This window comes from Pezoporus flaviventris, unplaced genomic scaffold (assembly GCF_033815535.1).
Source record: "Pezoporus flaviventris isolate CSIRO_AGI_PZ_B2104156 unplaced genomic scaffold, CSIRO_AGI_Pfla_v1 ptg000079l, whole genome shotgun sequence".
Classification (NCBI taxonomy): domain Eukaryota; kingdom Metazoa; phylum Chordata; class Aves; order Psittaciformes; family Psittacidae; genus Pezoporus; species Pezoporus flaviventris.
In genome coordinates this window covers 4,045,522-4,071,494 of record NW_026892627.1, presented here as the reverse complement: position 1 = coordinate 4,071,494, position 25,973 = coordinate 4,045,522, and the positions used below count along the sequence as shown (strand labels likewise).

At 36.5% G+C, this 25,973-nt stretch overlaps 1 protein-coding gene across 4 annotated transcripts in view; it reads left to right on the top strand.

Annotated features, from left to right (window-relative positions):
- MINDY4 (MINDY lysine 48 deubiquitinase 4) overlaps nucleotides 1-25,973 on the top strand; it is a 69,914-nt gene that overhangs the window by 6,365 nt on the left and 37,576 nt on the right. For 2 of the 4 annotated variants that reach the window (XM_061474487.1, XM_061474489.1), the window contains exons 4-13: nucleotides 1,582-1,840; nucleotides 2,898-3,316; nucleotides 13,805-13,863; nucleotides 14,079-14,188; nucleotides 15,340-15,456; nucleotides 17,252-17,340; nucleotides 20,368-20,469; nucleotides 21,448-21,511; nucleotides 22,844-22,909; nucleotides 23,161-23,228. In XM_061474487.1, coding sequence (XP_061330471.1) covers nucleotides 1,582-1,840; nucleotides 2,898-3,316; nucleotides 13,805-13,863; nucleotides 14,079-14,188; nucleotides 15,340-15,456; nucleotides 17,252-17,340; nucleotides 20,368-20,469; nucleotides 21,448-21,511; nucleotides 22,844-22,909; nucleotides 23,161-23,228 — 1,353 coding nt within the window. The remainder of the gene's footprint in view (nucleotides 1-1,581; nucleotides 1,841-2,897; nucleotides 3,317-13,804; nucleotides 13,864-14,078; nucleotides 14,189-15,339; nucleotides 15,457-17,251; nucleotides 17,341-20,367; nucleotides 20,470-21,447; nucleotides 21,512-22,843; nucleotides 22,910-23,160; nucleotides 23,229-25,973) is intronic. The other 2 variants (XM_061474488.1, XM_061474490.1) reach the window with 2 other exon arrangements.

The following is a 25,973-nucleotide window of genomic DNA, read 5'->3' as shown; positions in this document are numbered from 1 at the left end:
TGGATAATTTTTAATAATGCTTTTAGGAGAGTATAATCAGACAGGTACTCTTCACTTGTTACTTGTTAAAGAGTCTTCTCTTAAGTTACATCTTAAACTCTTTTTGAATGTCTGTAACAGTTTAAACAATCTCTGAGCTGAACCACTGCCCTTTGGCAGTGAGGGGTTACACGGTCTTAGGTCAGGAATAACAGTCCTCAAATGCTCCTCACAGAGACTTATCATGCTGCCTTCAGTTACATATGCACCATATCTTAACAATACGAGGCATACTACTTCAGAAACCAATTTTTAACTGGTTAAATGAAAGGAATATTTTTGTGGTACAAGGTGCTTCAACTCGTGGAATTTCTTTACTAATGGAATAGGATGAAGGAAAAGATCCTAAAGTGAAAAAACAGTTTAGTGACAGTTATCGTAAAGAAGGCTAACATTTTCAGGTTACACAGAATATAAATTTGCAAACTGACCCAAAGAGGTCTCAGTGAAGTGGGGGCTACTCAATAAAAGAACTTCCATTTAAGAGTAGTCTAATACTATGCAGGCAGTGAAACAGATCCTGATGAAGAAAGTTGGACTCATCATGATTTCTTAGGGGGTCAAATGATGACTTTCTTTTTTTCTTAATAAGAACATGATTTGTTAAAATATATTTCTAAGAAAGAAATGTGTATATTGTTGTAAAAATGGAGTTTCAGATCCATGGGATACTCACCTCCATTTCCGAAAAGCTTGTTTATAGCATTCTATAGGAAAAGGTGCAAATGTGTGAACTACACCTTCTGTTGCTGCCTGAAGAAAGAGGCTAAAGAATATTAAGAGGTCAGATGACAGCAGCATAGTAACCTATTGCCAAGGAAAAGCACAAATCATGGAATCATAGAATACTTAAGAGTTGGAAAGGAACATAAGGATCATCTAGTTCCAACCTACTGCCATGGGCAGGGACACCTCACACTAAGCAGTGTCACCCAAGACTCCGTCCAGCCTGGCTTTGAACACTATCAGGGATGGAGCATTCACTTGGGCAGCCTGTTCCAGTGCCCCACCACCCTCACAGTAAAGAACTTTTTCCTTATATCTAACCTAAACTTCCCATTTTAAGTTTGAACTGAAATACAAAAGTATATTTCTTACTAAAATGTTATACATTTGAACAAAGAGTGAAAGTGCCAGTAGTGTCAGTCTTAAGTTAATGATAAAAAGAGATGTTAGCAAAAGTGTTACTAAATTTTCAAACTGCCGAAACACTGAAGACAGAGGAGTAATGGGAATGGCTGGTGGTAGCTTAGGACCTGTTTGATATGATCTATATAGTGTGCTTTCTGTGATGGCATGGTAAATATCAGAAGCATAAGATTAGAACATTACAGATATTGTAACCAATTGTGACACATAATAATGATATTGAAATAGTGTCCTGAAGGCCTACATCTAGATGTGAAAAGTGATTATATTTGAGTACTGTTGCTAGATAACATGTAACTTAATGTGACAGCAGTGATTTAATTGAGAGATGTTTTCATTGATTTTATTGTGCATGATTTTGCTGTTTGAAGTTTGCCTTTTTCTGCCTTGTAGATATAATGTTGAGAATTCACTAGATAAAATCTTTCCATCCAGAAAACATCAACACAAAAGTGAAAAATGCCCCACAGGGGCAGTACACAACAGTCAGTTACTCTCTGATGGGGATAAGAAGTTACAAGATAGTCGAGAAGATTTAAAAGCAGCAACGGTTTCTGAAGAGCTGAAATCCGCAGTGAAGGAGAAGCCAAGGCCCAGGTCTAGTCTCATTGTCAGAGGAATGATGGCCGGACCAGTAGCAAGTTCACCAGAGGTGATTTTCAACACTTATAAAATACGTGGTTTGGCCATAGATTTTATGTATAACCTTTTGTGATAATGTAATTTGCAAATGATAATAAAATTACTTTTACATGTTAATCCATTAAATTGGCAGTCTGAAAATATGTGGTTAGAGAAGTGTTTTTAGTTAATGCAGAAATTCTGACTGTTTCAGATATAGCTACTGCATGCAAGTACCCTCTGTCTGTCTGTGATTTTAGGTTACAGGATTTCTTTATTAATTTTTTTGATTCTTGGTACCTCTTGATGGATTAGATTTTCCATTTTCCTAGAAAAATTGTTTTTATCTTTGTGATATCTATGGCTTTCAAAGTTTCTTTAGCCGCTGTTATCACTTTTACTATTTTTTAATTTTTTTTTTTTTTCCTTCCCAAAATCCCACATTTAATCAGTAGCAATTTGGAACTGACAATTACTTTTAGTTAGAAATATGTTTCTAAATTGGTCCAATCAGACAATATTCCATCAGTAAGTGCTTTCAAAACACAGTTGTAAAAGTCTTGCCTCTTTTTCTGCATGCTGCTTTTATCTGGACAGGAACTTTCCCTGTGTAAAATTAGGATTGTAACAATATGAACATTTTTGTTCTTATTTTTTTTCACAATTTTGAAGTTATCATTTAAATAATACCGAAGAGAATATGGAAGTTAAATTAGTTGGATTTTTATAAATATCTCTGATTTGGAAATAAAGACTAGATACCTGTGGAGGGAAATCTGTCTACTAAAATGCCTTTTTTTTTTTCTGAGTTGGGTACAACCCCTAAATTAAGGTTTTGGGAGTTATTTTGTTGATGTTCATTGGTAAAAGAAAGCAGTTTTTAACAGTGTGTAGTACCTTTAATAGTACTCAAATTTAAGTAAAACTGTACATCTGTCTTTTTTATAGTTTAAAAAAAAAATCTGTTTTACTATATAACCTGATTTCTAGCAATAAACAAATTTCTTAACTCAGAAATCAGTGATAGAGCTTTCCTTTGTTTTCATGTTTATGTAAATTGCTAAAATTTTAATGGTACTTATTTCTAGGATCTGCAAAAAAGGAGGCTTTCAAAACGATCCACTAGCATAAGCAGCACAGCACAGTTCAAGGCTGAAGAACATGAAGGAAATGACCTGAGTGTCCCAGGTACTGATTTTCAGGAAAGCAAAGGATCTTCAGCACAAGTAAATATAGGGTTCACATCAAAGGTTATGTCAAGTTTACACACAAGTTCAGCCTTTGAAAAACTAAGAACCATTCCGAAAGATACAGATGACTCTTTTGCCAGTGCGCTCACTGAAAGAGAGAGGACCAAGACAGAAGAAAGAAAATCACTTCCAAGCTTTGGTACAGACAGCAATGAGAAAAGCCTTAAAGTGAGTGCCCCTCACAGACATTCAGGGGCTGGAAGAGAGAAGAGAGAAAGATCCTTCAAGAAAAATGAGAGTCGGTTGTCAGGCCATAGGTAAGAATATTTGTAAGACTATCATACCTAAAAGGTTGAGGAAGTCTGATGGAGGACTAGGATTGACTGAAGTATGCCTTCTGATTTCACTGAGGGGGAGTGGCTTGAAGAGGTGAAGATACTGAAAGAGAATTTGATTTAACTTACTAATTTTTGACATCCCAAACCACTCATGACTCCTTTCTTTGTTAGTGGAGGCACCCTGGAAGTGCTGTTTTCTGTTTACTGCTTCAGAAGGAGCTAGTTACTAGTTCAGACTTCAACCAGACTGGATAAAATTCTTTGGGAAGACTGTGTCTGACCAAGAAAGCTTTTGTACTAGCTTCACTCAGCTAGTGAGTTGGACACGCTGACAGTTCCTAACTTACGGAGCAGTAATTGTGGAGTACACAGAAAACGGGAAGCTGGACTGAAAGGGAACTCCCCCAGTGTACTGTTTTGTGCAGTGTACTGTGGTACTGTGCTCCATTGCTATAGTAAATGACTTGTCCCTGGGAGTGTTCCAAAACCATGTAGACAAGGGACCCTAGTGACATGATAGTGGTAGATTTGGCAATCCTAGGGGAATGGTTGGACTTGATGATCTTAAATCAACCTAGTTGATTCTGTGATTCTATGATTCTATTTGAAATACTTTCCTTCCTTCCTTCCTTCCGAGGACTGGTTTGTTTTCAGCAAGAACAGAAGAGGGAGCTATTTCCTAGGCAGAGTCCACCTAATCTGTTTTCAGCGTATAATGAGGGCATTCCTGCCATTCGATTTGAGTTAAAGCCAGTAGAGCGTTTGAATTCAAGCTGAGCTCTGAGCTCCTGAAAACTCTCACTGAAATCACTAGGGCTGCTGATACTCCCGAAGTTAAGTGGAAGTAACAGAGAGTGGAAGGGAGCCTCCGAATAAACACTGATCATTACAATATAAGGCCTGGCTCTTGCAAGATTTTTATATCCCTTTGGCCAAATCCTGCAGTGTTTGAGAGCCTTTCAGGATTTCGCCAGAGTGCTTGAGCATTTCGAGGCACAAAAAATTACAATGTCTTTTTAAATTAAATTTTAAATTTAATTTTAAAAATTATGTGGATATTTGTCTGGATCCTTTTCCATTCTCTGTTAATACCCGACACCTCTGACATAAATGCTAATCTAAGTATTTAGATGAGTAGCTGAAAATCTATATAGGGTTAGCCACAGCTAGTTCATTCCGAGGCACCTCCAATTCTATTTTTGTTTCCTGTAGAAAACTGAAAATATACAAGTGTTATTTTTCCTTCCATTTGCTGTACTTTTCAATCTCTTTTCTCATATAAAAAAAAAAAAAAAAAATGCACACAGGCAGGAGGCATTCATTGTTTCCATATGAGAAAAAAAATAAAACCACTGCCACGCTTCAAAAGACTATGTTATTGTATAAATGCTAAGTAGCTGAGTGGGCAGAAATACCTGTCTGTATGTATGTCCTGGGGAAATACAGGTCCACGGTATTTTTGACTCACATGTTTTAATGAAAGAAATGATCGTGCTTTCTTTTCATCAACTATCAAATTCTTAGCTACTGCATGAAGTGTGTGTGGCTGAGAGGCCAGATTTGTGACTTGATATTTCAGTCTTATAGTATCAACATGAAGCTAGGCCTCTGAATACCTTATTTCACATAGAAGTTTGTCCTCATTACAAATTGGAGGTTCTTTCTTCAAGTAATTTTGATTTCTTGACTTGGATTTCTGTGATGACCCATATTAAATGTTTACCTGCAAAGACGGTCTTTTAACCTGGGCAGAGCCTTGAATGGAAGTGGGGAAAGGTTCCCTGTTACTTAAATATCTTGAGGTGGGGTCAATCCTCCCTTGAGCAGAGTGGTTGGACCAGATGACCTCCAGAGGTGCCTTCCAACCTCAACCCTTCTGTGATTCTCCTTAATGCTGAATCCCCTATAAGGAGGAAGTATTTAGCATTAGCTGAGTACACAGAATAAAGAATGAGGGTCTGTATTGAAATGGAATTAATGATCTTTAGGAACTGTAAACAAATAAACAGTTGTTAAATTTGATGCCAGACCTTGGATTAAGATCTTTCTATTGCTTTTCCAGAAAAACCATGATAAATAGTGAGTTATTTGGGAAGGCTAAATAGTGTTAGAAGGTCAAGATTTCCCCATGTTCACTAGCTTGAACAAACAAAATTGGGGAAAGGCAAGCAAAACCACTTCACAGCAGTTGAGAAAGGGTTCTTTTGTCTCAGCTACAGAGGCATACTACAGTTGTTGCTTATGCAGACTTTGAAGTAGAAGAGCTCTATGAGTTTTCCATGTCCCTTAATTCTATCAATGTGTACTAGTGATGTGGAAACCCTCCAGTTGTCAGCTGGATAGTTTGTGAGTAAATCTGGGCTGGCCAGCTGCATTTTGACTGGGCAGTTCTGCAGTGTAGTGGAACCACATTATGCTGAGTTAGATAGATACTGTCTGGAGACCTCAGTTTCACTTCTGGTAGTTAAGAAGATGAACATATTGCCATGTTTGAACTTTTAGTTTCCCTCCCCAATTCCAAGAAAAATAGCATAGAAATTACAATCAGAGCACTGAAAGAATAAAAAGGTATAAAACTGGAATCAAAGATCCAAGGGAACAAGAGGTCTTAGCAATCAAGACCTGAAGTTAAGGATATTTTGCCAATTTCATAGAAATTAAAAGGGAATGGCTATCATAAGGCAAAACGAAACGTGAATATTGTTACATTAGAACAAAAATTTCCTCCTGCCATTAGTGAGCAAAAGCATACAGCAGTGAATTCCATTGTCCAAAGGCAGAGATCTGTAATACAGTTTCAGGAGCAAGGAAGCTAATTGATTCTGCACTCATGCTTTCGTTGTGAACAGTCACCCTACTTATCCAGTTCTTCTAATTGCATCTGCCATACCCTCCTTTGCCTTGCCATCAGTCTTGGCTACAAAACTGAATGTGAGCTAGTGGTTTCCTTTCAGAAGCCTGCCAGTACAGATGGGTATTTCAGACAGGAGGGACAGTTTTATGACTGTGTAGCTTGGCTTCAGATGCTTTTTCCAACCAAAACCTAAGTATCTCTGATGCTCTTCATCTCCACCACCAGGAAAGTAACTGCCAGTGAGTTCAGAGAATTTCTCTTCCTACAATAGTCTCTCAACTGAGTTCACTTTTGCTGAGCACTCTTTAGTGGTTCCCAAAATATCACTCATTATTTGGTAATAAGCCTTTTTTGTAGCAGTGCTCTGCATTCTAGCACAAATAGGGTAGGGTTAGTGAATTGCCATAGATACCAAGTTCCTTAGTGGAACATTGCTCATATTTCATAGAATCTTAGAAGTTACAGATGGAAAAGACCATTTAAGGTCATTTGTTTCTATGGCAGATTACTCATTACTCTCTATATATATTTGCTGTAATACTTTTTCCAAGGGTTTGTCTTGTCCTGTCTTAAATGACTTAAGTGACACCTCTCCCCTGAGAATATATTCCAGCATCTAGCAGTCCTTAGCCTGAGGAATTTTTCCCTTATATTCACGTTACATTTGATTTTTTTCTGCCCTATTATCCATAGATTACATTAGTTTTTGACTGATCTTTCTGTTCCTTGCTACACGTTTGCCTATGTTCTTGTTATTCTAATTCTTCTTATTATTCTAATTCTAATTATTATTCTAATTCTAATTATTCTAACTATTTTTCATGTTCCTTTAGGCATTTTTTGTCTAAAGCTTGTATCATCTGCTTGTATTTTTATCTTTCCTGATCTGAAATGTTGCTGTTGTTTTTCTGTTAGGTTGTATTGATTTGTTTTTCTTCCATGTATTTAAGGACCCGTCTAACTTTGTCACACTGTGATTCTCACTAATACAGGGTAAGAACAATCACTTTCCACTCATGACATGATTCCCAGTTTTATAAAATCGTATTAGCACATTTGTCACTGCAATTTATCACAAGTATATGCCTTCTTACCTACAGTCTCGAGCACATTGAATGCAAAATGTCTCCTCAGTGTTATAGTGTCTCTTCCTCCAAAATGGTCTTTGTAGTATCATTCTGAAGCCAGTTTAATCTTCTATAGTAAGGCAATATGTGTTCCTATAGAAAAGTTGTCTCCCTTCAAATCCCTGCATTTCTGTGTAAGACTGACAAGGAGTGAATGGCTTTACTTTGCTTTCTGAACTACCTATGTCTTTCTTCACCCTGAATTGAGACCAGTACAGGTGAACCCATTGTATTACTGAAAATTCCTGCCTTTTCCCATTTACATGTTCCATCAAAAAGTCTCTGAAAATTCACTTTTATGGAGCTGGGGGATCCTTAGAGGAAAACAAAATACTAGTTTCTTAAAAGAAATCCTTTAAAGCCTTTAAAAATATTTGCAGGGTTTTGTTTTTTTTTGTATTCTTTTAGATACCTGAGACTTTCAGAATAATATTTTGAAAGTGCTGTGGTCCTTAAAGTATTAATATTCATGCTTTCTGTTACTAACAGGAATAAAAAAGCTTATTTTGTATGTGAGGTTCAAACCTATACCTGTCACTTGTACATGATTGACTACCTAAAACTGCCAAGATCCTCTCACATGTTTTTATCCTGAATCATTCCTGGCCTCAAGCTTTGCTCATTTACATTAGAACATTAGCAGAGAATGTTGGCCATGAGTTTCTGAGCAAATTCAGAGCAGGATTTGAACTTCCCTCCACCAGTATAGCCAACAAAGCAGAGCACAAGCAGGAGGTTTCTGGACTGCACTGATGATAACTTCCTGCCACAGGTGATCAAGGAATGTTTTCCTGTGAGAGTGGAAATGCTGGAACAGGTTGCTTAAGGTGTCTGTGGTGTCTCCATCCTGGAGACAGTCAAAACATGGCATGGCCTTGAGCAACTTACTGCAGTGTAACCCGCTCTGAACAGAAGGTTGGACTAGCTGAGCTCCAGAGGTCCCTTCCAAACTGTTATTCTGTGATTCTGAACTCATGACAGAAATAAAAGCGCCAAAGCAGCTTCCCTCTTTTAAATATGGGCTACCATTGAAACAGGAAAATACAGTGCCTAATGAAGGTTCATATGTGAACGTTGGATTTCATAAAGAATACTAAGCAACATTCCAGTTTTAATTGTGATTTTTTTTTCAATAAAATTGAATTTCTAACTCAAAGGAAACAGAGTTCCAGCAAAGTTATGTAATGTACACTATTTACCCAACAGTTATGCTTGGCTCCAGTCTTTTCTACTATGCATTTTGGTATAAAAATAGGTTTTCTAGGAGTAGCGAATTCTGTATTGTTTGCCCAGTGGGCTGTAATATTTCACTGTTATATACAAAATCAGTGTGTCGGATGAGATTGCTTTGTCTAAAATTATATCTGTCATTTTGGTAGTAATAAAATTTTATCCTGTGAGATGTTGAGCAGTTCCCAGAAGTACTCATCACCTTGATAGCTTATTCTGTGAAATGAAGTCTGAGCTCAGATAGCCGCACTGGGGAGCCTGTTTAAAATCAGTCAGAAAACCCCAACTGATTTCAGTATATGCAGGCACGCTCAGTGACATGCAGTGTGTATGAGCAATGTCTGAGGAATTCATTACATTTTTCCCACTATGAGAGGAAGAGGATGTATTGGGCAATAGTGGCATTTCTAGGAAATAGGAGTTTAGTCAGAGTGCAACATTTCAGATAAAAGAATGGAAAGGAATGCAGAGTTGGAGCAGCCTAGTAGTAAATTACCTTTGCATGTTTCCTTCCATCTTTTTCTGTTTGTGATCTGTGCGTAGCACCAGGCATTGTCCTTAGCCACATGAAGAGGCACATGGCGTCATCTCAAGCTTTTGTCAATGCTGTGGTGTGGCTTTATAGGCAGGAAGCCCAGTAAGAACAGCGCAGTCGGCACCTTCCCTGAGAGACTACCCAAACCCTCCTGGGTTGTGCTCAGCTGCCAGCTGGGGAGTAAGTCTTTATTTGACTCTTGCAGTTGTCAGTCAGAAGAACAGCTGTCAAACAAAATGGGATTATCTTTGGGAAATATGGATTTAACTAGCCCATGTGCAAAGAGAGAGAGAGTTTGAAGTTGCTAAATCATACAGTAGTGAAAACCTTTAAGTATCTAGAGTTGCATAACAACTTTTATAATATAATACTTGGACCGGAAAAAAGAATCTAAAATAAAAGTAATAAACTAAACTATTGTGACTTTTGTTTTGTGCCAATGGATTTATGGCATCATAGCGTTCAACATAACATCTGTGTGTGCTGCCATTTGCCCTTTTAGTATTTTTCCAGCACCCCATAGGAAGAGGCACTTTGCAATTACTGGAAATGACAAATGGCATCCTTTATTTTTGGAAAGGATGTAAAACTGGAGACGTCCAGCCCATTGCCTAAAATGCATTCAGTCAACTGAGAATTTGCCTTGTTCATGCAAACATAGAGGGGCTCTAGATCTTCTCAAATGTAAAGCAAGAACAGACAGTGCACATCCTGTTTCGATGGTAGAGCTTCACACCATTTCCTTTCACTGTGTCTACATACTAGCATTAGAGAGAGTATGGTAGGAAGCAGCATAAGAAATTACCTCCCACTTAAAAAGCAATCAGTTGTTTGCAGGTAGCACAAGGAAATATTGTCCCCTAGTGTGTTACTCTCCCTAAGATTACTTTACGAGGACGTAAAACCTCTCTCTACAGTACATGTGCTCACCAATAGGCTGTTACCCGTATTAATCTTTTTTTGTACGATAAAATGAGATAAGAGAACTATCCTGCTCCTCAGTGTAAGCTTTTGTCTTCTTCCAATTTAACACTTGATATTAACTTTGAGGAAGAGAATTTATTTTGCTAAAATGTGTCAGGTTACAGTGGTTTGAAATATTAAAAATCTGAGGTTTCTGACAGGAAATGTAAGGCCACAAAAAGTTCACATCCTCAAAAATAAATGGCCTGAAAGTTGAAGCCCAAAATCAGACAGAGTGGGTACTTCATGTATGACAAAACACCTCATCTAATATGAACTGATAAAATATTGAAATCTGGGAACCCTTCTCAATGCCTTACGTAGTGTCTCTTAGCTGGTATCTTGTAATCATCTTTAATGGAATCTTAGCTCCCTGTTTTATTGTACTGATGCTTGTTTATGTTGCTGTCAACTGTTTTGAATTGGTGAATGGTCAGTTCACAAGAGTGGGTACTGTATTTCTTGAAAATTCCAGTGTGGGGATTTTACACCAAAAAATCTGGTAGACAAGAGTATGAATGAAAAAGCTACACTTTTATTAAAGTGGGTCTGGTTTTGTAGCTGGAAGATAAATATTCATTCACTGCCTAGGAGAGAGCATTCTGTTCAGGTGAGCCAAATTCATCATGCCATTCAAACCATCTTGTAGCTCAACCTGTGATTATCATCATATTTTTCTCATATACAAACTTTCTCAGCAAAGATGTAGTTTTCGTGAGTTTTCACGACAGTGACAACTAAGAAAATTCAGCAGGACAAATGCAGATTCGTAAGTGAGCTTATTAGAAGTGCCTCTTTCAATGGCAGGTTTTTCATTTACCTTTTTCATATCTGTCAATGAGCCATCTTTTAATGAGTTAATTTTTCATACTGATAATGTGCCAGTTGGGTCACATGCAGGTCTTAACTAATAGGGCAGTTTGGAGTAATTAAATGTGTGAGCTCTGTAACCTTTGTCAGCCAGACCTGTGAGCACGGCAGAATTTATATTAAATCTTCTTGACAAGGTCTTTCTCCCACAGAAATATGTTGCCTCCTATTGATTATTTCCATTGCTTCTTTACAATTGCTTTTAATAATTCTGTTTTTATAATCTTGCCCTAGAGCAGTGTCAACCTGCAGTGAGTATAATAGCCTTGTTTACCCCTTTGCAAGTAGTAACAGAATCTAATCGTTTTCTTACCTACTCTGCAGATCTTACTCATACACCAAGAATGTCATATATGTGTATGGCATAACAGCATGAGACTGGATGATTTCATTGTGATTTCTAGGCATCCTTCTGACCCTAAAATTATTATGCAGAAAAGACGTATGTCCAGTAGAAAAGCTTTTGTAATCAGGCAGTGAAAATAAGTTTTACCAACAGCCAAAGCCACTGATGATCAGTGTTTATTTTTTAAGCCACTTTGCTTATTTGACCTCCTGCGTACGGCAGTATAAATAGGAAATTGAGGAGTATACATGCATTATTGTTCCAAGAAGTGCTTTCTCTGTGAGTTCAGCTATTCTGCATAAATTCAATATTCTGCAATGCATGAAGACCAGATAGGAATGTTCAAATATTTGGAGAAAGTACTGTATAGTATGTTTATAATGAAACATATTTTTTTCCTGTCCCATTTTTCTGCCATGAGGGATGGCTTCCCCCTTCCTAAATATTCTAACTGTGTGGTTTTATGTGTACAATAAATTTTCCTGGAACAGTAACCATATGCTGAAATGGAAATTGCAATAAATGTTCCGACAGTGTTTTGAGAAACATGAGTTCCCCTTAAGGAGGGAACCTACACCTGCAAAAATACCCACTTAACCAGAAAGCACCCTACATCAATCTTCAGTGTCAGCTCTTTCCTCAGCTTGATGGGAATTCTCAGCCTTGAGAATTCAGAGCATTTTGCATCCTGGGCTTGGTCCTTCCTGGAACGGGTGTAGAACCAAAATCATTTAGACTTTCCAGAAAGCAATAATATTACAAAAACTGGTGCCAGGTGAGCTATATATGAATTGTACTGTAGTTTTTATTTTCATTTATAGATATTTTCAGGTAATCTATACTGAGGAGAAGTGTTTGGGACAACAGTGAATCAAGGGTGCTTGTAGGGAGTGATCTACATGGCTAAACATAGGCATATAGTGCTATTTGAGACTGTAAGGTAACCAAGATATCTAATGAAGGTAGAAGATACGATATGGTACCTATAGAAGACCCAAGCCATCCAAAGCTGCAACTGAGTCCACATAGGATCCTGTAACCTGTAGTGCTGCTTTCTTAAGTGTTAGGAGTTCTGTTCTTCTCAAACTACATTAAAATGGGTTGACCTAGGAAGAAACCATATTCTCTAGGAAACAAGAAACAATAGTGTGTGATCTCAGACTAAACAAAAATGTGGACTGTCGTTATGTCTAAGAGCAGTTAAATGACATGAGTATTGTCCTGAAAAACATTTTACTGGCAAATCACTGGGAGAGATGAATATACTAGCAAGTAGCTAGCAGAAAGAAATCTCAGCTGAAATTCAATATTAGCAAAAAGCAAGGGGAGAATAGATTGTATTTTAAACTATAACACAGTCAGCTATATTAAACTCTGTATCACTTTAAAAGTACTGTTATATTCACTGAGAGCTCAATACTGCTTGTGCCACTATACAAATTTGCTCTCGGTCCTCTTATTTATAGTGACCTGCTGGACTTCCTACTTATTTTTACCACCCTATTAATGTGGATGATTCATTTCCATTCTATCTTTTCTGAATTGTGGCCATCCACATTTCGTTGCATAAATCCTTTATAGAGAAAAAGTGTTTCTTTTCTCATAGTATCAAAGACTATCACTGAGAAAGGTGCCAGAATGCTTCTAGACTGGGGAAGTCCTGAGTGTGATATGTCTGTATTCTGGTTTTATTAATCTTTCGCACACTGAAAAAGGAAATTAAGTTAATGGAAAATATGTGATATGACAGTAGTTGTTGCTATAATAATATAATATCATGCATACAAAGAATGTTGCTGAGGAAATTATTACATACTACTTTTGAAAGACTGTCAGTGTAATACCTTTTTTCCCAAAGCAAAAACCAATGATGCAGTATTGCTCTTTCAAAAGAAAAAGAAAAAAAAAAAAAGATGGCCATTTTTTTTTTGCAGTAGTTATTTGAAACTTTAACTTGGTTATGAATTCATTTTAGTACAAATTTAACAGGAAGAATAAACCCACCTCATCTCTGAAAACCTAGCATTCTATTTAAATTCTGACTTCACAGCCAAGAAATGCTTAGTCCTTTTAGTAGTTGTTTATCTGATTTTTTAACCTGTTGTTTATGTAATATGTATAATTAAATCACAAGGGCAGTTGTGAATAACCACTACATATAAGTGAATTAGAAAAGGGCCTTGGTAAAGGACTTCAGTCTAACACCTATTCCCACTTATATTATTTGGATATTTCAGTAAGTTTAATGACTAATTTGAATCTCATCCCGATTCACCCTCGGGGATGTAAATTTTATTTTATTTCCTGATTCTTCAAACTGAGAGGCAGTCAAATATATGTGAATATCCTTACTTAAAATGCAGGGCAGTCTAAAATCTGCCTCTGTGTATGAGCCTGCAGGACCTGACATATACGAAAATCACATAAATGAATAAAATATCTTTACTTGGGCATACTCCATGTTTCTTCTTGTTTATTCAAACAGCTTTTCCTCATTAAAAGTGAACATTTAGTCAGTCATTTTTGATTAATTTTCCTGTAGGAGGTCTCCAACATCTACTTGCTGTAAAGAAGACCAGATGAAAGATGTCCTAGAATTAGGTAAGTTATGCCAGGCTTCAGTTTGGCTTTTACCATCTTATTCCTCAGAACAGCTGTAGCCAAATACATATGAGTCGCTTCTTTTGTAACTTTTAGTTGATTAAGAGAAACACATGAAAGTGTTAATTCTCATATTCGTGACCCCCTGGCACTGAGCTTGCTGATGGAAGTGATTTTTCTCATCCAACACATTATATGATTTTTTTTTCTTTCAGTTGATGTTGAGGCTGAAGAAACAACTGGAGAAGTTATTAAAAACCCGGATCTTTCGACACTGTATATGCTCCAAGTAGTATCAAAGGCAATTGATATTTCTCTTGCAAAAGTAAGACTAACAATGATTGTAAATACAAATAGATGTGTGAGAATGTTATTTCAGCCGAGTTAGTCAAACCTGCAACAGATTACTCTGTGCTGCATGTTCGTGTGTGATTTAACATGTGCTGTATTCATTCCTGAATATACTCCTTATTTGGCATTCAGTACTAAAAATAATGGAGGGGTGACATTTAAAATTCAGAAAAATACCAGAAGAGCATGCCAGAATGCATCAGCCCACTTGAAGTACAGATAATAGCTTTAATTAAAGAAGCTTGCATTGTCTTATTAGTGCCTGTAATCAGATATTTATGTGCTTATCATCCAGTCCTTTTAATTGACAGTGGTTCAGAAGTAGTTTGTTATTCCCCTATCACTGTTTCTCCCTTGCTTATCTTTCTTATTTTGAGCAGAGATGGAACCATTATTACTTTTAATATTTTCCTTCCAGTTCAGACAGAGGAGAGAAAAAAACCCTCAGATTAAAAATAAGGAGGGTGCCTTCCAATTTCTTTGCTAGATCAAAGAAGCCCGAGTAACTGTACAAACACTGAATAGCCTGTGCTTATGTACTCTGCTTTACTTTAGCATTAATGCAATTTATTCCGTTTAGCTATTCCTCAGTAGTAGTGGTCTGCAGGTTTTCAGGCCAAGATCTTGATTTGGCATATGCTGATGTGCCATCCGACTACAGCAGTCAAACGTTTGAGTAACATTTATCTTATACCAACAACTTTAACAGGCAAAACAGGATGCCTTTTCTCCATGTTGTGTCCAGTAGGGTCCTTTGTTTTCCCTAAGGCAACCATTAGGAGGGGTGGCTTTACTAGCTGTTAAATTTAAGGGAATATTCTGTAATGCTTCCATGTGAAACTGTACCCCAGACAATCTGCATAAAGAATTTCCTATGCTGAGCAGCACACAGCATTATGAGTTGAAGGAATATTGCAGGAAAAGGAAAAAATTGCTCCTTTTCATTTGAGTGTTACTATTTACGGTATGTATGAAACAGAAAAGGGTGGTTATAGTGAGTTAGTCATTAACCTTCCACACCCCTCCTTTCCTTTCTACAAATTTCTGTAAGAAAACATACCTGTGATTTGGATTTTATTAAAAATAAGAACTTTTTTCTTGTTTCTTTCTTTTTTTTTGTTTTAGGAGTTAAAAAATCTTTTGTTTGGCTCTAGTCTTTGTTGCTTCAGTGAAGAATGGAAAATACAGAATTTTACATTTAATAACATACCACAGTTAAAATATGGCATTGTGCAAAAAAAGGTACTGTAAATTACTTCCTTAAAGTGATCTTTGCTTTTCACACTGAGTTTACAAAGGCTGTGTGTTTCAGCAGTTTAAAAAAAAAATAAAAAATAAAGGTCTTCTAAAGACTCTTCTCTTTCTTTGACTTCTCTGGTTATCACTGGATGATGTCACCTTGTCAAGTCCTGTTGGGAGACTTGAGATGGATGGAATATTTCTGAGGGAATCTTAAATTAACTGCAGAAAGTGTGCATGTGTGTGTGTGTGTGTGTGACAAGGAGTTATTTGTAGGGAGAAAGACAAGCCACTTCAGCTGAAAGCTAGTGGTGGTAAAAGAATAAAAGGGTGTAAATCAAGAGTCGAGTTTAAGAGAAAAAGTGTACATGGGGGTAATGTTTAACAAGCTTAAGATGGAGCTTGATCTGTCTCAGAATGGGGGACATAGTGAGAATTGCCTGCAGTTCCTGGGAAATCACAATGATATTTTTGCTTCTTAAAGATGTAGGGGTCAAATGATGGGGGTCACATGATGGGGGCCGCATCATTCCTAACGTGAAAGGGAACAAATGCCCCTGCAGTGTCACTGGGACCAGTACACTGGAACTGCTGGTAGGACCACCTCTTTTGCAGCCATGTTTCTGTAATTCTGGACTGCAGCCACAAGATGCCAGCTCCTCCATAAAATAAGGTTTTCATCAGTTCTAGGCATTATCTACCTAGTGGTAAAAAAACAGCGTTAGAAAGGAACCATGACAGTAATGTTCAGTGGTCCATAGTAAATGTTACTCACTGGCCATTAAGTTCCCTACTATAAATTCCACAAGAAGAATAGTAAATCAGCATGTTTTGCTCAGATGTGTTTATTTCATATAGTTAATATATTCCTCTTCACTTTTAAATTAATTTCAGTTGAACAATTGTTTGATTCTCTTCTGCATTAAGTTACTGTGGTGCTATAAGAAGATGTTTAGAATGGTTCCTCTTTTTTGACTGAGAGGCTTTCCCTAGTGGACTGAAATAATCCTTGCTTTTTTCCTTAATGTATTTCAGATGATTCACTCTTTAGTTATATAAGTAATTATAGAGTTAGAGTGTGTGTAATATAAATGACAAATTGGCAGGTATCAATACCTATTTTGTGATTATAGGACATCTATTTTCTGGGTTGCATACTGTGCATACTGCCTGTATCTGCAGGTCCCATTGCAGGTCTGATGCTCTACCTAGGACAACCTGAGAAATAAAATCAAACCACAGACTCTCCAGAAAACTTGCTGGCTGGTCCATACTTTCTTATCATTGTTGTTTTTCCCCAGTGAGGTAGATGGCTAGTGCAAAGAGCTATACAAAACACCAAAATCTTTGGTTAGTGATTTAAGTGGGAACTTGAGAGGAGGCACAATGCTCAGAGGAGGTAAAAGGGCAAGGCATATTTTCACCATTTGGAAAACAGGTTTGATTTCTCTTGGGGATGTTAATGTAAGCTGTGGCTCAATAGGGATCAGGAGATCTTTCATTTGTTTGCATAATCACAGAACAGATTTTTAAAAGACTTTTCTTTGATGTTATAGATGTCTAGGCATTTTCAGGAAAAAAATAGGTGGAAAAAATCAATACCAGTTAGTAACACTGATTTTCATTGGCTTGCAAAAAAAATGTAATAGAGTAAGAGAGGGCATGACAAAGTCATGGATGAAAAGACAGATGAAAGAATAGCTTAAGCCTGAATGGAAGGACATGGATTGCAAAAGTTTTCACCAGCATCAAAAAGCACAAATTGTTTTGCTCATGGAGTGTCCATTATTCCCCTCAGGGTGGCCCATGTGGAGTACTGGCTGCAGTTCAAGCTTGTGTCCTACAACGGCTTATTTTTGCAGACAGTAATAGGAATAAAGACATTCGGTAAGTCAGCAACTGACAACAGAAATATTTTCCATACATAAGTAGAAATTTATTTTTCTCTGCTGCAGCCATTCAGGAGCCTTTTGAGTTTGAACTTGTTGAACTTCTCTTTGAGAGAGAAAGTAGCATATGATTTTCTTTTATTTACTTCCCTTTCAACTGCAGTAATTTAGAGGTTGATGTTTTATTTGTATAATTACTTGCTTGTGATTAACCCAAGAACCTCTTAAAAAATCCAACAGCTTGAATTGAGGCCAATGAAAATTATTTAACCTTGAGATCTCATGGAGATGTAATTTCAAAGAAAATCTGTTGAGGGTTTCAAAGACCATGAAATTTATGCAGGTTTTGACACTCAGAATCTCAAGGAGGGTGAAAAATTAAACTTACAGCTATAATTTTTTTTCTTGCTACTGTGTTCAATCTTTCATAGTTGAACTCCAGAATAGAATTTGAATTTAAATTCTGTGTGTATATTTTCTACTTACTTAAAGAAACATCATTAACTATTGCTGGTACCAGGGAAAATTGCTTGGACTGATATAACATTAATGTACTTGTCACTTTGCTAAAGGAGCAGGGGTCATTCAATCAAATGCTAGAAAATAATGTCTAAAAAGTTTACTTTTATTACCAGATTTCTTGTATTCACCTTTTGTTCTCAGTAAGAAATTAAGTCCATTACGAAACAAAAAAATTTCTCTAAGCTTTCCTGTGCTTACAGGCACAGTTTGTTGTACAGGCATAACAGTATTTTACTGGTTTATGCGGCCACCACCTTGTATTATTTGTGGATAATACACTGACACCAGTTTAGTCAGAAGAAAAGCTTTCAGGCTGAGATTGTTCTTGAACTTCATTATCTTGCAATGTAAAAATGTTCATCATGTGTAAAAACTCACCTTAAGTATACACTTTCCTTCTTGGAACTGTTTAGGACAGTGACAGGGTCTTTGTTGATTTTCCTTAGTTTTGTCTGACTGGCACTTAATGTTTATTAATTGTTTGAGCTTCTTCATCAATAATGGAAAGAAACAGGCACCTGTAGAACTTCATTATTTGCCTTCAACACCCAGGATGGGAAGTGACAATTAACCAAAGGATTATCAGGCCCTATAGGATCTACACATGTGTCCAGGTCCAGGAATGCTGGTGGGTAGGCAGTTCTGGTACAAGACAGCTAATAAGCCGTTAGGAATGTTTAAAACCAGGCTTAGAGTCTATTAAATAAATACTGAAAGTTTTAATGTTACTGCTGTTGGCTAGTTATTAGTTTCACTGATGGCTTGTGGACCCCAAGACACAGGCTAAATAAGATGCTATGAATTCATTACTTGAAAATTGCCTGTTCCTTGAAGTCACCTAAAGGCAGTTATCATAGGCTGACAAAGAGATAGGGTTAGTGGTATAACACCTGTGCAGAGAGTAATGTGAAGTTAATTCTACAATGTTAAGCAGTTCAGTTTTTTCTTCTGTTCAATTCTTTCAGTACATCACATCTGTCCATAATTCATATGAAGAGCCTGCTGATGAGAGCACACTTTTTTAAAGTGAAAAAATTAGCTGGCAAAATTTTATTAGTCTAATACAGATTACAATGGGAGTGGACTTCAAGGCAGATTGAGGCTCATGTCCACATAAAAGAAAAATTCAGAAACTTCCATGCAAGAAAATCAGCACGTTTAGATTTTAATGCTAAGGAATCTCCACAGAATTCACCAAAGAATTATTTCTGGTGTGAAAACCAAGAATTTGTTTCAGCATGGAGAACAGCTTTGATCATCTACTCCTTGGTCCCTTTGAGTCTCAGGTCATCCTTAGTAAAAATAGAGATGTTAACCTTTTCCTCTTTCAACATTATTCAGTGATCGTAAATGTCATAAAATTATGTGGCACCCAGATAAGTTGATTGAGGCCTGATTGTTTAAACTATAAGTGTCCCAGCTCCTGCCAGCTACAACTGATCCTGTTTACATGGCAATATTTGCCTCTCCTATTTTCCCCCTGCTATTATATACACAGTTTTAAAAGATTTTGCTTTATTCGTGAGATAAACATTTTTCTTATGTTTGCCATAGGCAGAAACTTAGGCAGGCAGAAAGAGAAGTCTCAGAGCTTGAAATGAGAGGATTAATATTCCTTTCTAATTCTTACCTGAATTTTCAAATTATGAACAACTTCACAGTAAGTGTTTGACTTCAGGCTTCTTCAACAGTCAAGAGACAATTATCATGTTTCCGTACTCTGCTGCGTCTCTCAGACACATAAATTAGTTGCTATGCTTCCCATAAATTTCTGAGTGTCTGCATTAGAACACAGGCAGAAATTAGAGAACGTTGTGATTTTATTTTTTGTACTTGAAAACTCTCACCAGTTATTTCCCATATCTCACACCCTTCAGAAGGAAACATTCTCTAAATGAACATTATATTCAAGGCAGACATTGAACTTGAAAGTCTGTTTAATATTTTGATGTTTGGTGTTCCTTGTTTAGTCTTGCAGATTATTAGATCTTTTACTCAAATGCTGGGAACAGGTTTTGACATAATCTCCCAGGCTGGTAGCGCTCTAAGACTGATATTATCTGAATTTCAAAGACTGCCATTCTTGAAGCCCCTAGAGAACATTCCAGTTCTGTGTCTCCCAGGGGCATAGATCTGTTGTTCATTTCTTCAGGCTCATGGATGTTGGGTTTTATTCTTAAATCTTCCAGTTTTCCATTATGTGACTTGTTTATGTGACTGTTCAACACACAGGGTTTTTTTTTGAGTGGGCCATCCCAGTTGTCTCTTTCTTGACTATAGAAGGAACTGAGATACCTAAACTGTTGTTTTCTGGGGGTACTTGCTGGAACCTCATGATTAGGCATTACAACACCTAGTCTCTGAAATAATGCTTTTCTTCTTTTAACGACAAGTATACTATGAATCTGTGTATACTGAAATTGGGGTAGTTTGCCCTCTACTGAGTAAGCTTTCCAACACACATTTTGGTACTTGACTGTCTCTTGTATTTTCTGGACTATAGTTGTCTTCAACCATCAGAAGTTCACAGGACCAAATGCCTTACCATGGCAATTGCAGACATATTGTGGCGTGCAGGAGGCAATGAAAAAGCAATTGTAGCACTGTAAGTAGGGAAAGCAGTTTTAATTATTGAATAATGCTCCTATACTTGTGTCTGTTACATATGTACACAGTTTATAAAATGAAAGTTTTGTCAGGTGTATTTATGCTGTCTAAAATGGTTAGGGAGAAATGCAAAATGTCATTTCTGCTGTCCCAGTAACTGGAACAGAATAGTCAAATTCTTTATAATTGCTGTGAAAGATCCTGTGGATTTCATTGATGCTTAGGATTCCTCCACATCTTTACCTGATTTTTCCAGATGCAGCATTTTGCTCCCAACAGTTTTGTATTGCAGGATATTCTATTATGGGTGGAATTAATTTCATTATGCTATAGATGCCTACTGGTAACTTAGTTTATGCTATGCAATTCCGTTCCTTGTACACAAGACGTCTAACTTTTAGATTGCTGGCTTCGGCTGTACTGGATCCTGCACAGTATTTTTAAGTGAGACAGGTTTTGTGAAACGAGGTGATTTCTTCTATTAAATCAACTAAGATAGCCGTAAAATAACAGAGAGGCTTTTAAGCACAGAATTTCTTCTTCAAACCTGAAATAGAAGCATCAAGTTCAAAGACATTTCAAATGATATTTTGTATATTTCACATTTATAAAATATTTCCTCTGTGATGATATTGTACATATGTTCTTGTGCTTGTTTTAATGTCACTGCTGTAATATTTGTTTCCAATAAAAACACATTAAGATCTTAAATGTATATTTCTAGTCTTTCTGTATAAACATATTAAACAGACTGAGAGAGCTCAGCACTGCTAAAGAATATGCTTAATTGATAAACGTTTGTTTAATATATAATATGAACTTATGTAAGAGGTTCTTTTTTAAAAAAGTGGTTAAAAATGATAATACAAAATCTTTGGCTCATTTTTCAGTTCATATAATAATATGTTGATTTCTCTTTAATACCATTTTGTTCCTTTTAATATGAACTTTGGTTTTGTCTGAATATCCTCTTCAGGCCATCAGGAAGACAGCAGTTCATTCCCATAGGAAAATACAAGGCAGATGGAATCTTAGAAACTGTAAGGCTCTGTGTTATTCAGAGTAACATTCTCCATATCCTCTTTCTACCTTCTGTTATTTTAGTGCAATGAATCTTATTTCCATTGCTCTTTTAGTGTTTTAAAATCTTTTATGTCAAATTAGTTGAGATCCAAAACCCAATAGGAGATAGCAAAATCCTGTAGTCTGTCTGGCTCTGAATTGTCCCAGTGTCTGTGTTTGGACTCCCTGAAGTCCTTTTTGTACCCTATATCTTTCAAGCTTATAAGCTTGCCTACTTTTATTGATATGCAGTAAAAGTGAACGTGGATCAAGTTCACCACCATGGCCATGAGCATCAAAAGGCAGTATATTCTCCTTTGCATTTTTTTTTTTTTTTTTTTAATTCCAGAAGCTCCAAATGGCAAAACGCTCTCCAGTTATGCCTTGTTTCCATCTGAAGCTCTCAAATGGCGTTGCAAACGGTGATGCCAAAAGCCAGGCTTTAGTGGTTTAAGAAAGTATTACTGGCCTCCTAAATGTAGGAATGAATGTGTCAACAGATTGTCAGAACCGGGCAGTTTTGGAACAGTTGGAAGTGAAGTCTTTTATAAGTAGGGTGAATGCAGCAGAAATCCTTGGCTATAAAATGCTCTTCCAAGAGGCAAGATAAATTATTTAATTAATATGTTAACATAATTCCATGCTGCTGGCTATTTTGGAGAGCAACTAACACCATTATGCTGTCTCTAAGTCCTTCTTATCAAAGGCCATGTGGACATAGCCACAGTGAAAATGTGATGGAAAGCATTATAATCCAGATTGCTCAATCTTTCTGCATACTGTATCTGCAAGACCATAATTTCTGTCCAAATCTGAAGATGGAAAAATAGATAAAGAATGTTGAAGTAAGGGCCTAGATCTATGAACTGTCCTGAACTTCATGTTAAATAGGAGTATTCATGGGAGTATTCTCTGAGTATGATGTGTTCTGATACATGCCTGCTTTAAACGGCTCATCACATAGGTACCAACTCCTGAGCTACTTGCCCATTCTGTCTTCTAAAGCTGCATGTTCTAGGAATCGTTTTTCATTGCATAAACAATGCTTAAAGTTGAATCAAACTGCCTGTTTAAAAAACTTAAAAACAACAAGAAGCAGTATAAAAATTCAGAACATACGAAGTGCTGCGATACAGTATTATACAAGATGACGCCGGGAAAAGGTAGATTTTGTTAGATCTTTACTCCATTTTGTTAGCTCAAATCTTTCCATTCAGATTTAAAGCTTTGTCTACTGTAGTTCAGCTTTCAGGTTATAAAAGTGAGTTGTAATTGTTTCAGTTACTTTTTTTTTTTTTTTTCTTTCCCAGCTAATACTACATAGTGCCACAAGATATGAAGATCTGGTTGTTTTTCTTCAGCAGAATATTCACCAGGTACTGTGTATAGAGAAGACACTAAACCTGTTATAGTTCAACTGCCAGTCTTTCTGTACTTGTCAGTCTCATATCTCCTGAACTTTGTTTCAAACACTATATGGACATGCATTTTAACAAGCAGAAGAGCAAATTCAATTTTAGATAAATGAGAACAATTCTTTCTGCTTTCAGTTTGATTTGCATTTCTTTAGAATATGGCAAAAAATGTACAAAACAAACAAAATAAAACTCATCTTTTTCTTTTTCAGTTTGAAACTGGTCCCTGTGGGTGCATCCTTCTGACTGTGTCTGTCATCTTATCAAGATCTATCAATCTGTGAGTGTCTTTGTATCCCTGTTTTATTAATTGCAAAGTAAACACTCTGTGCAAAGTGAGAAAGCAGCCATAATGTACTTAACTGTCTGGCCTTTTTGATCTATCATGATGTTTACTCTGATAAATATAGGGGAGTAATGCAGATTTATTTTTTTTTTTACACAAGACACTTATTTTTATATGTATATATATATAAATGCTGTTAAAATGGCAGTGATCACTCCACCATACCTGATACGAAGGACTTAATCTAACATTATGCATCATGTCTCAGGTAGTTGCCTATACTCCCAGTCTTGACAGTTGAAAACAAGACTGTTTTAGAGGGTTATTTATTTAGGTATCTGTCTTAGGTAGAGATGAATAACTTGCTTGTAATGCCCAATCTCTCCATCAATGATGATGATAAAGAAAGGATTGGACAGCTAATTTTTAGGTGGTTATAAGTAATGTATGACAGTTTATGAGTGCAATAAATATGGAGAGCTCTAAGGAGTAGTCAGTATAGGCTCTTTTAAAAACTCATTGAGGTTTCCCAAAGCACAGTTGCAGTTCATTGCTTTGATACAGATTAAATGTATTTCAGTGGTACTGTGAATAGCAGAGTGGGTCAGAATAAAAATGCTTTCTTCATTTTGTCAAATTTCACTTTTGTAAAAATCTCCTAGAGTTATCTACAAGTGAAAAGAACTGTTTCCTGACAACTTGCAGTAATAACTGACGTGAAGAGAGCAGCTGCACTTGAAAGCAGCATGGGGTTTGTTTATGTAATCTTTTATTTCTCTGCATCTCTGCATTGTCTTGAAAGTAAATAGCAACTTAGTCCAAATTTGTGATATGCATTATGTTGCTCACCTACTGAGATTCCTACAAGCATTTGCAGGTTGGATTTTTTTGCTGTTTTGTTGTCATGTCTTCATTTCGCTTACAGTAACACTACAGGCCATAGGCATGACTCCACTTTTGCACTCTTAACAGAAATTATATGATAATTTTATAGCATATGTCATTTATTCTTGTTTTTATGATCTAGTTAGCAGCAGAAAGGTCCAGATAAGTAAAGGTATTTGAGCAAGAATGGTATATTTGGTAGGATCACCAAAAGCAGCAATGTTCCTAGTTGCTCTTGATTGCATTGCTTTGCTTTCTGTAAAATGGTAAACATGCTATAATAATATAAGCACAGAGGTTATATTTTTCATCACCTTTCCATTCTGGACAGATGGATTATGACAAGCTAATCAATCATCTTTGTTTGTCTTTGGGAGGACCTAAGTGACTAAAAGGAACATGAAAATTCCTTGTGGTGCCTCCTTGCATTTTTAGGTATCTAAATATTTTTACAGTTCTGGTCCACAGTGTTAAAATTGTTTATAAAATGTAGCTCTGTTTTGAGGAAGATTCATGACTTTATCACACAAGTTCATTTTAACTTGGTACTGTGTAATACATTGCATTGATACCTATGTTTTGTTTATAAGAAAAAGGATTTTTTATCTGTCACTAGATACAGTGGAGTGTGTTTCCAGACCTCTGCATAATATTTGTTAGAAGTGCAAACTAAATTTTGTTTATGTAATTTTCAGCAATAGATTTGAATGGCTATGTCATAATGCTTCTCTTAGGATATTACAAATATCAAGACAAATAACTCATTGCTCATATCATCAAGAAATATGTACCATTTAGTGAGTGTTAGAAGCATTGTAAGTAATTATTTACATAACTGGCATAGTACTGGATGAATAGTTAGAGACAAATAAGAGTTCGTTTAGGTAATGGAAATTTATCCAGTAATACATCTCCCTGGAATTATTCTTTTTTTTTTTTGGTCATTTTTTTTAAGATAAAGTTAGTGTTTTGTTTTATTTATAAAAAGAAAATTTAATGGTGGTTTCAATTGTCCTGATTTTTGTGTGCATATTCTATTGAGCATGCTAGATTAATTAATTTTCGTTGAGAAGTTGACGTATCTTAATTTCTCAAATAATGTTGAAATGCTTCTGTTTTGGTCAGTGCTTCGTTATGTGCCCACAGTGTTGCCTCACTGGGGTCCCTTTGTAAATAACTCTTCCATAAATAATTGGCATTTCTTGTAAGCAAGTTGAACACTAAGGATGGGAGTGTCTTGAACCGTAGTTATAATTACAACAACATTGTGTAAGATGCAGAAGTTAGTCCACTGAAGCCAAACCAAAGCATTTACATTTGGTTCAACAAAGACTGGCATTTTGATTAACGAATTTTGAAATACTTCTTTCAATCAAAAATATTCTCTGTAATGTTTTCTGTTCCATGAATAATTCCAGTGTTTATTGAAGCTTTCACTTCAGGATATAATAAGAAGAAAATAATAATTCCTTATTTTATATGGTGGGGAAGCATTAATACAAGTTAAAAAGCAGAGCAGTGGATGTGGACTAAGTGGTGAGGTTGATTAATAGAAGGATACGTGCCACTGTATGGAGCCCTGTGCAGTTCAACTTATCCAGAAGTGAACTAGAAGGAGTGCAGGATAATGAGACCACAAAGCTTACAGACTTCCTCCGAGAAGTCACATCTGTGTGCATATGCTTCCCATGTTTATAACAGACGGAAGATGGCATGCAGTTGTGACCATGCCACGTAACTCGGGAGTGCTAGCTGTGGTAGTTGGTGTGGTTCAGAATACTGCAGACCTGTTAGCACCTTCTTAAATCTGTGACTGAATTCTAGCAGTTCATAAGGATCTCGTTGTGCTAATAA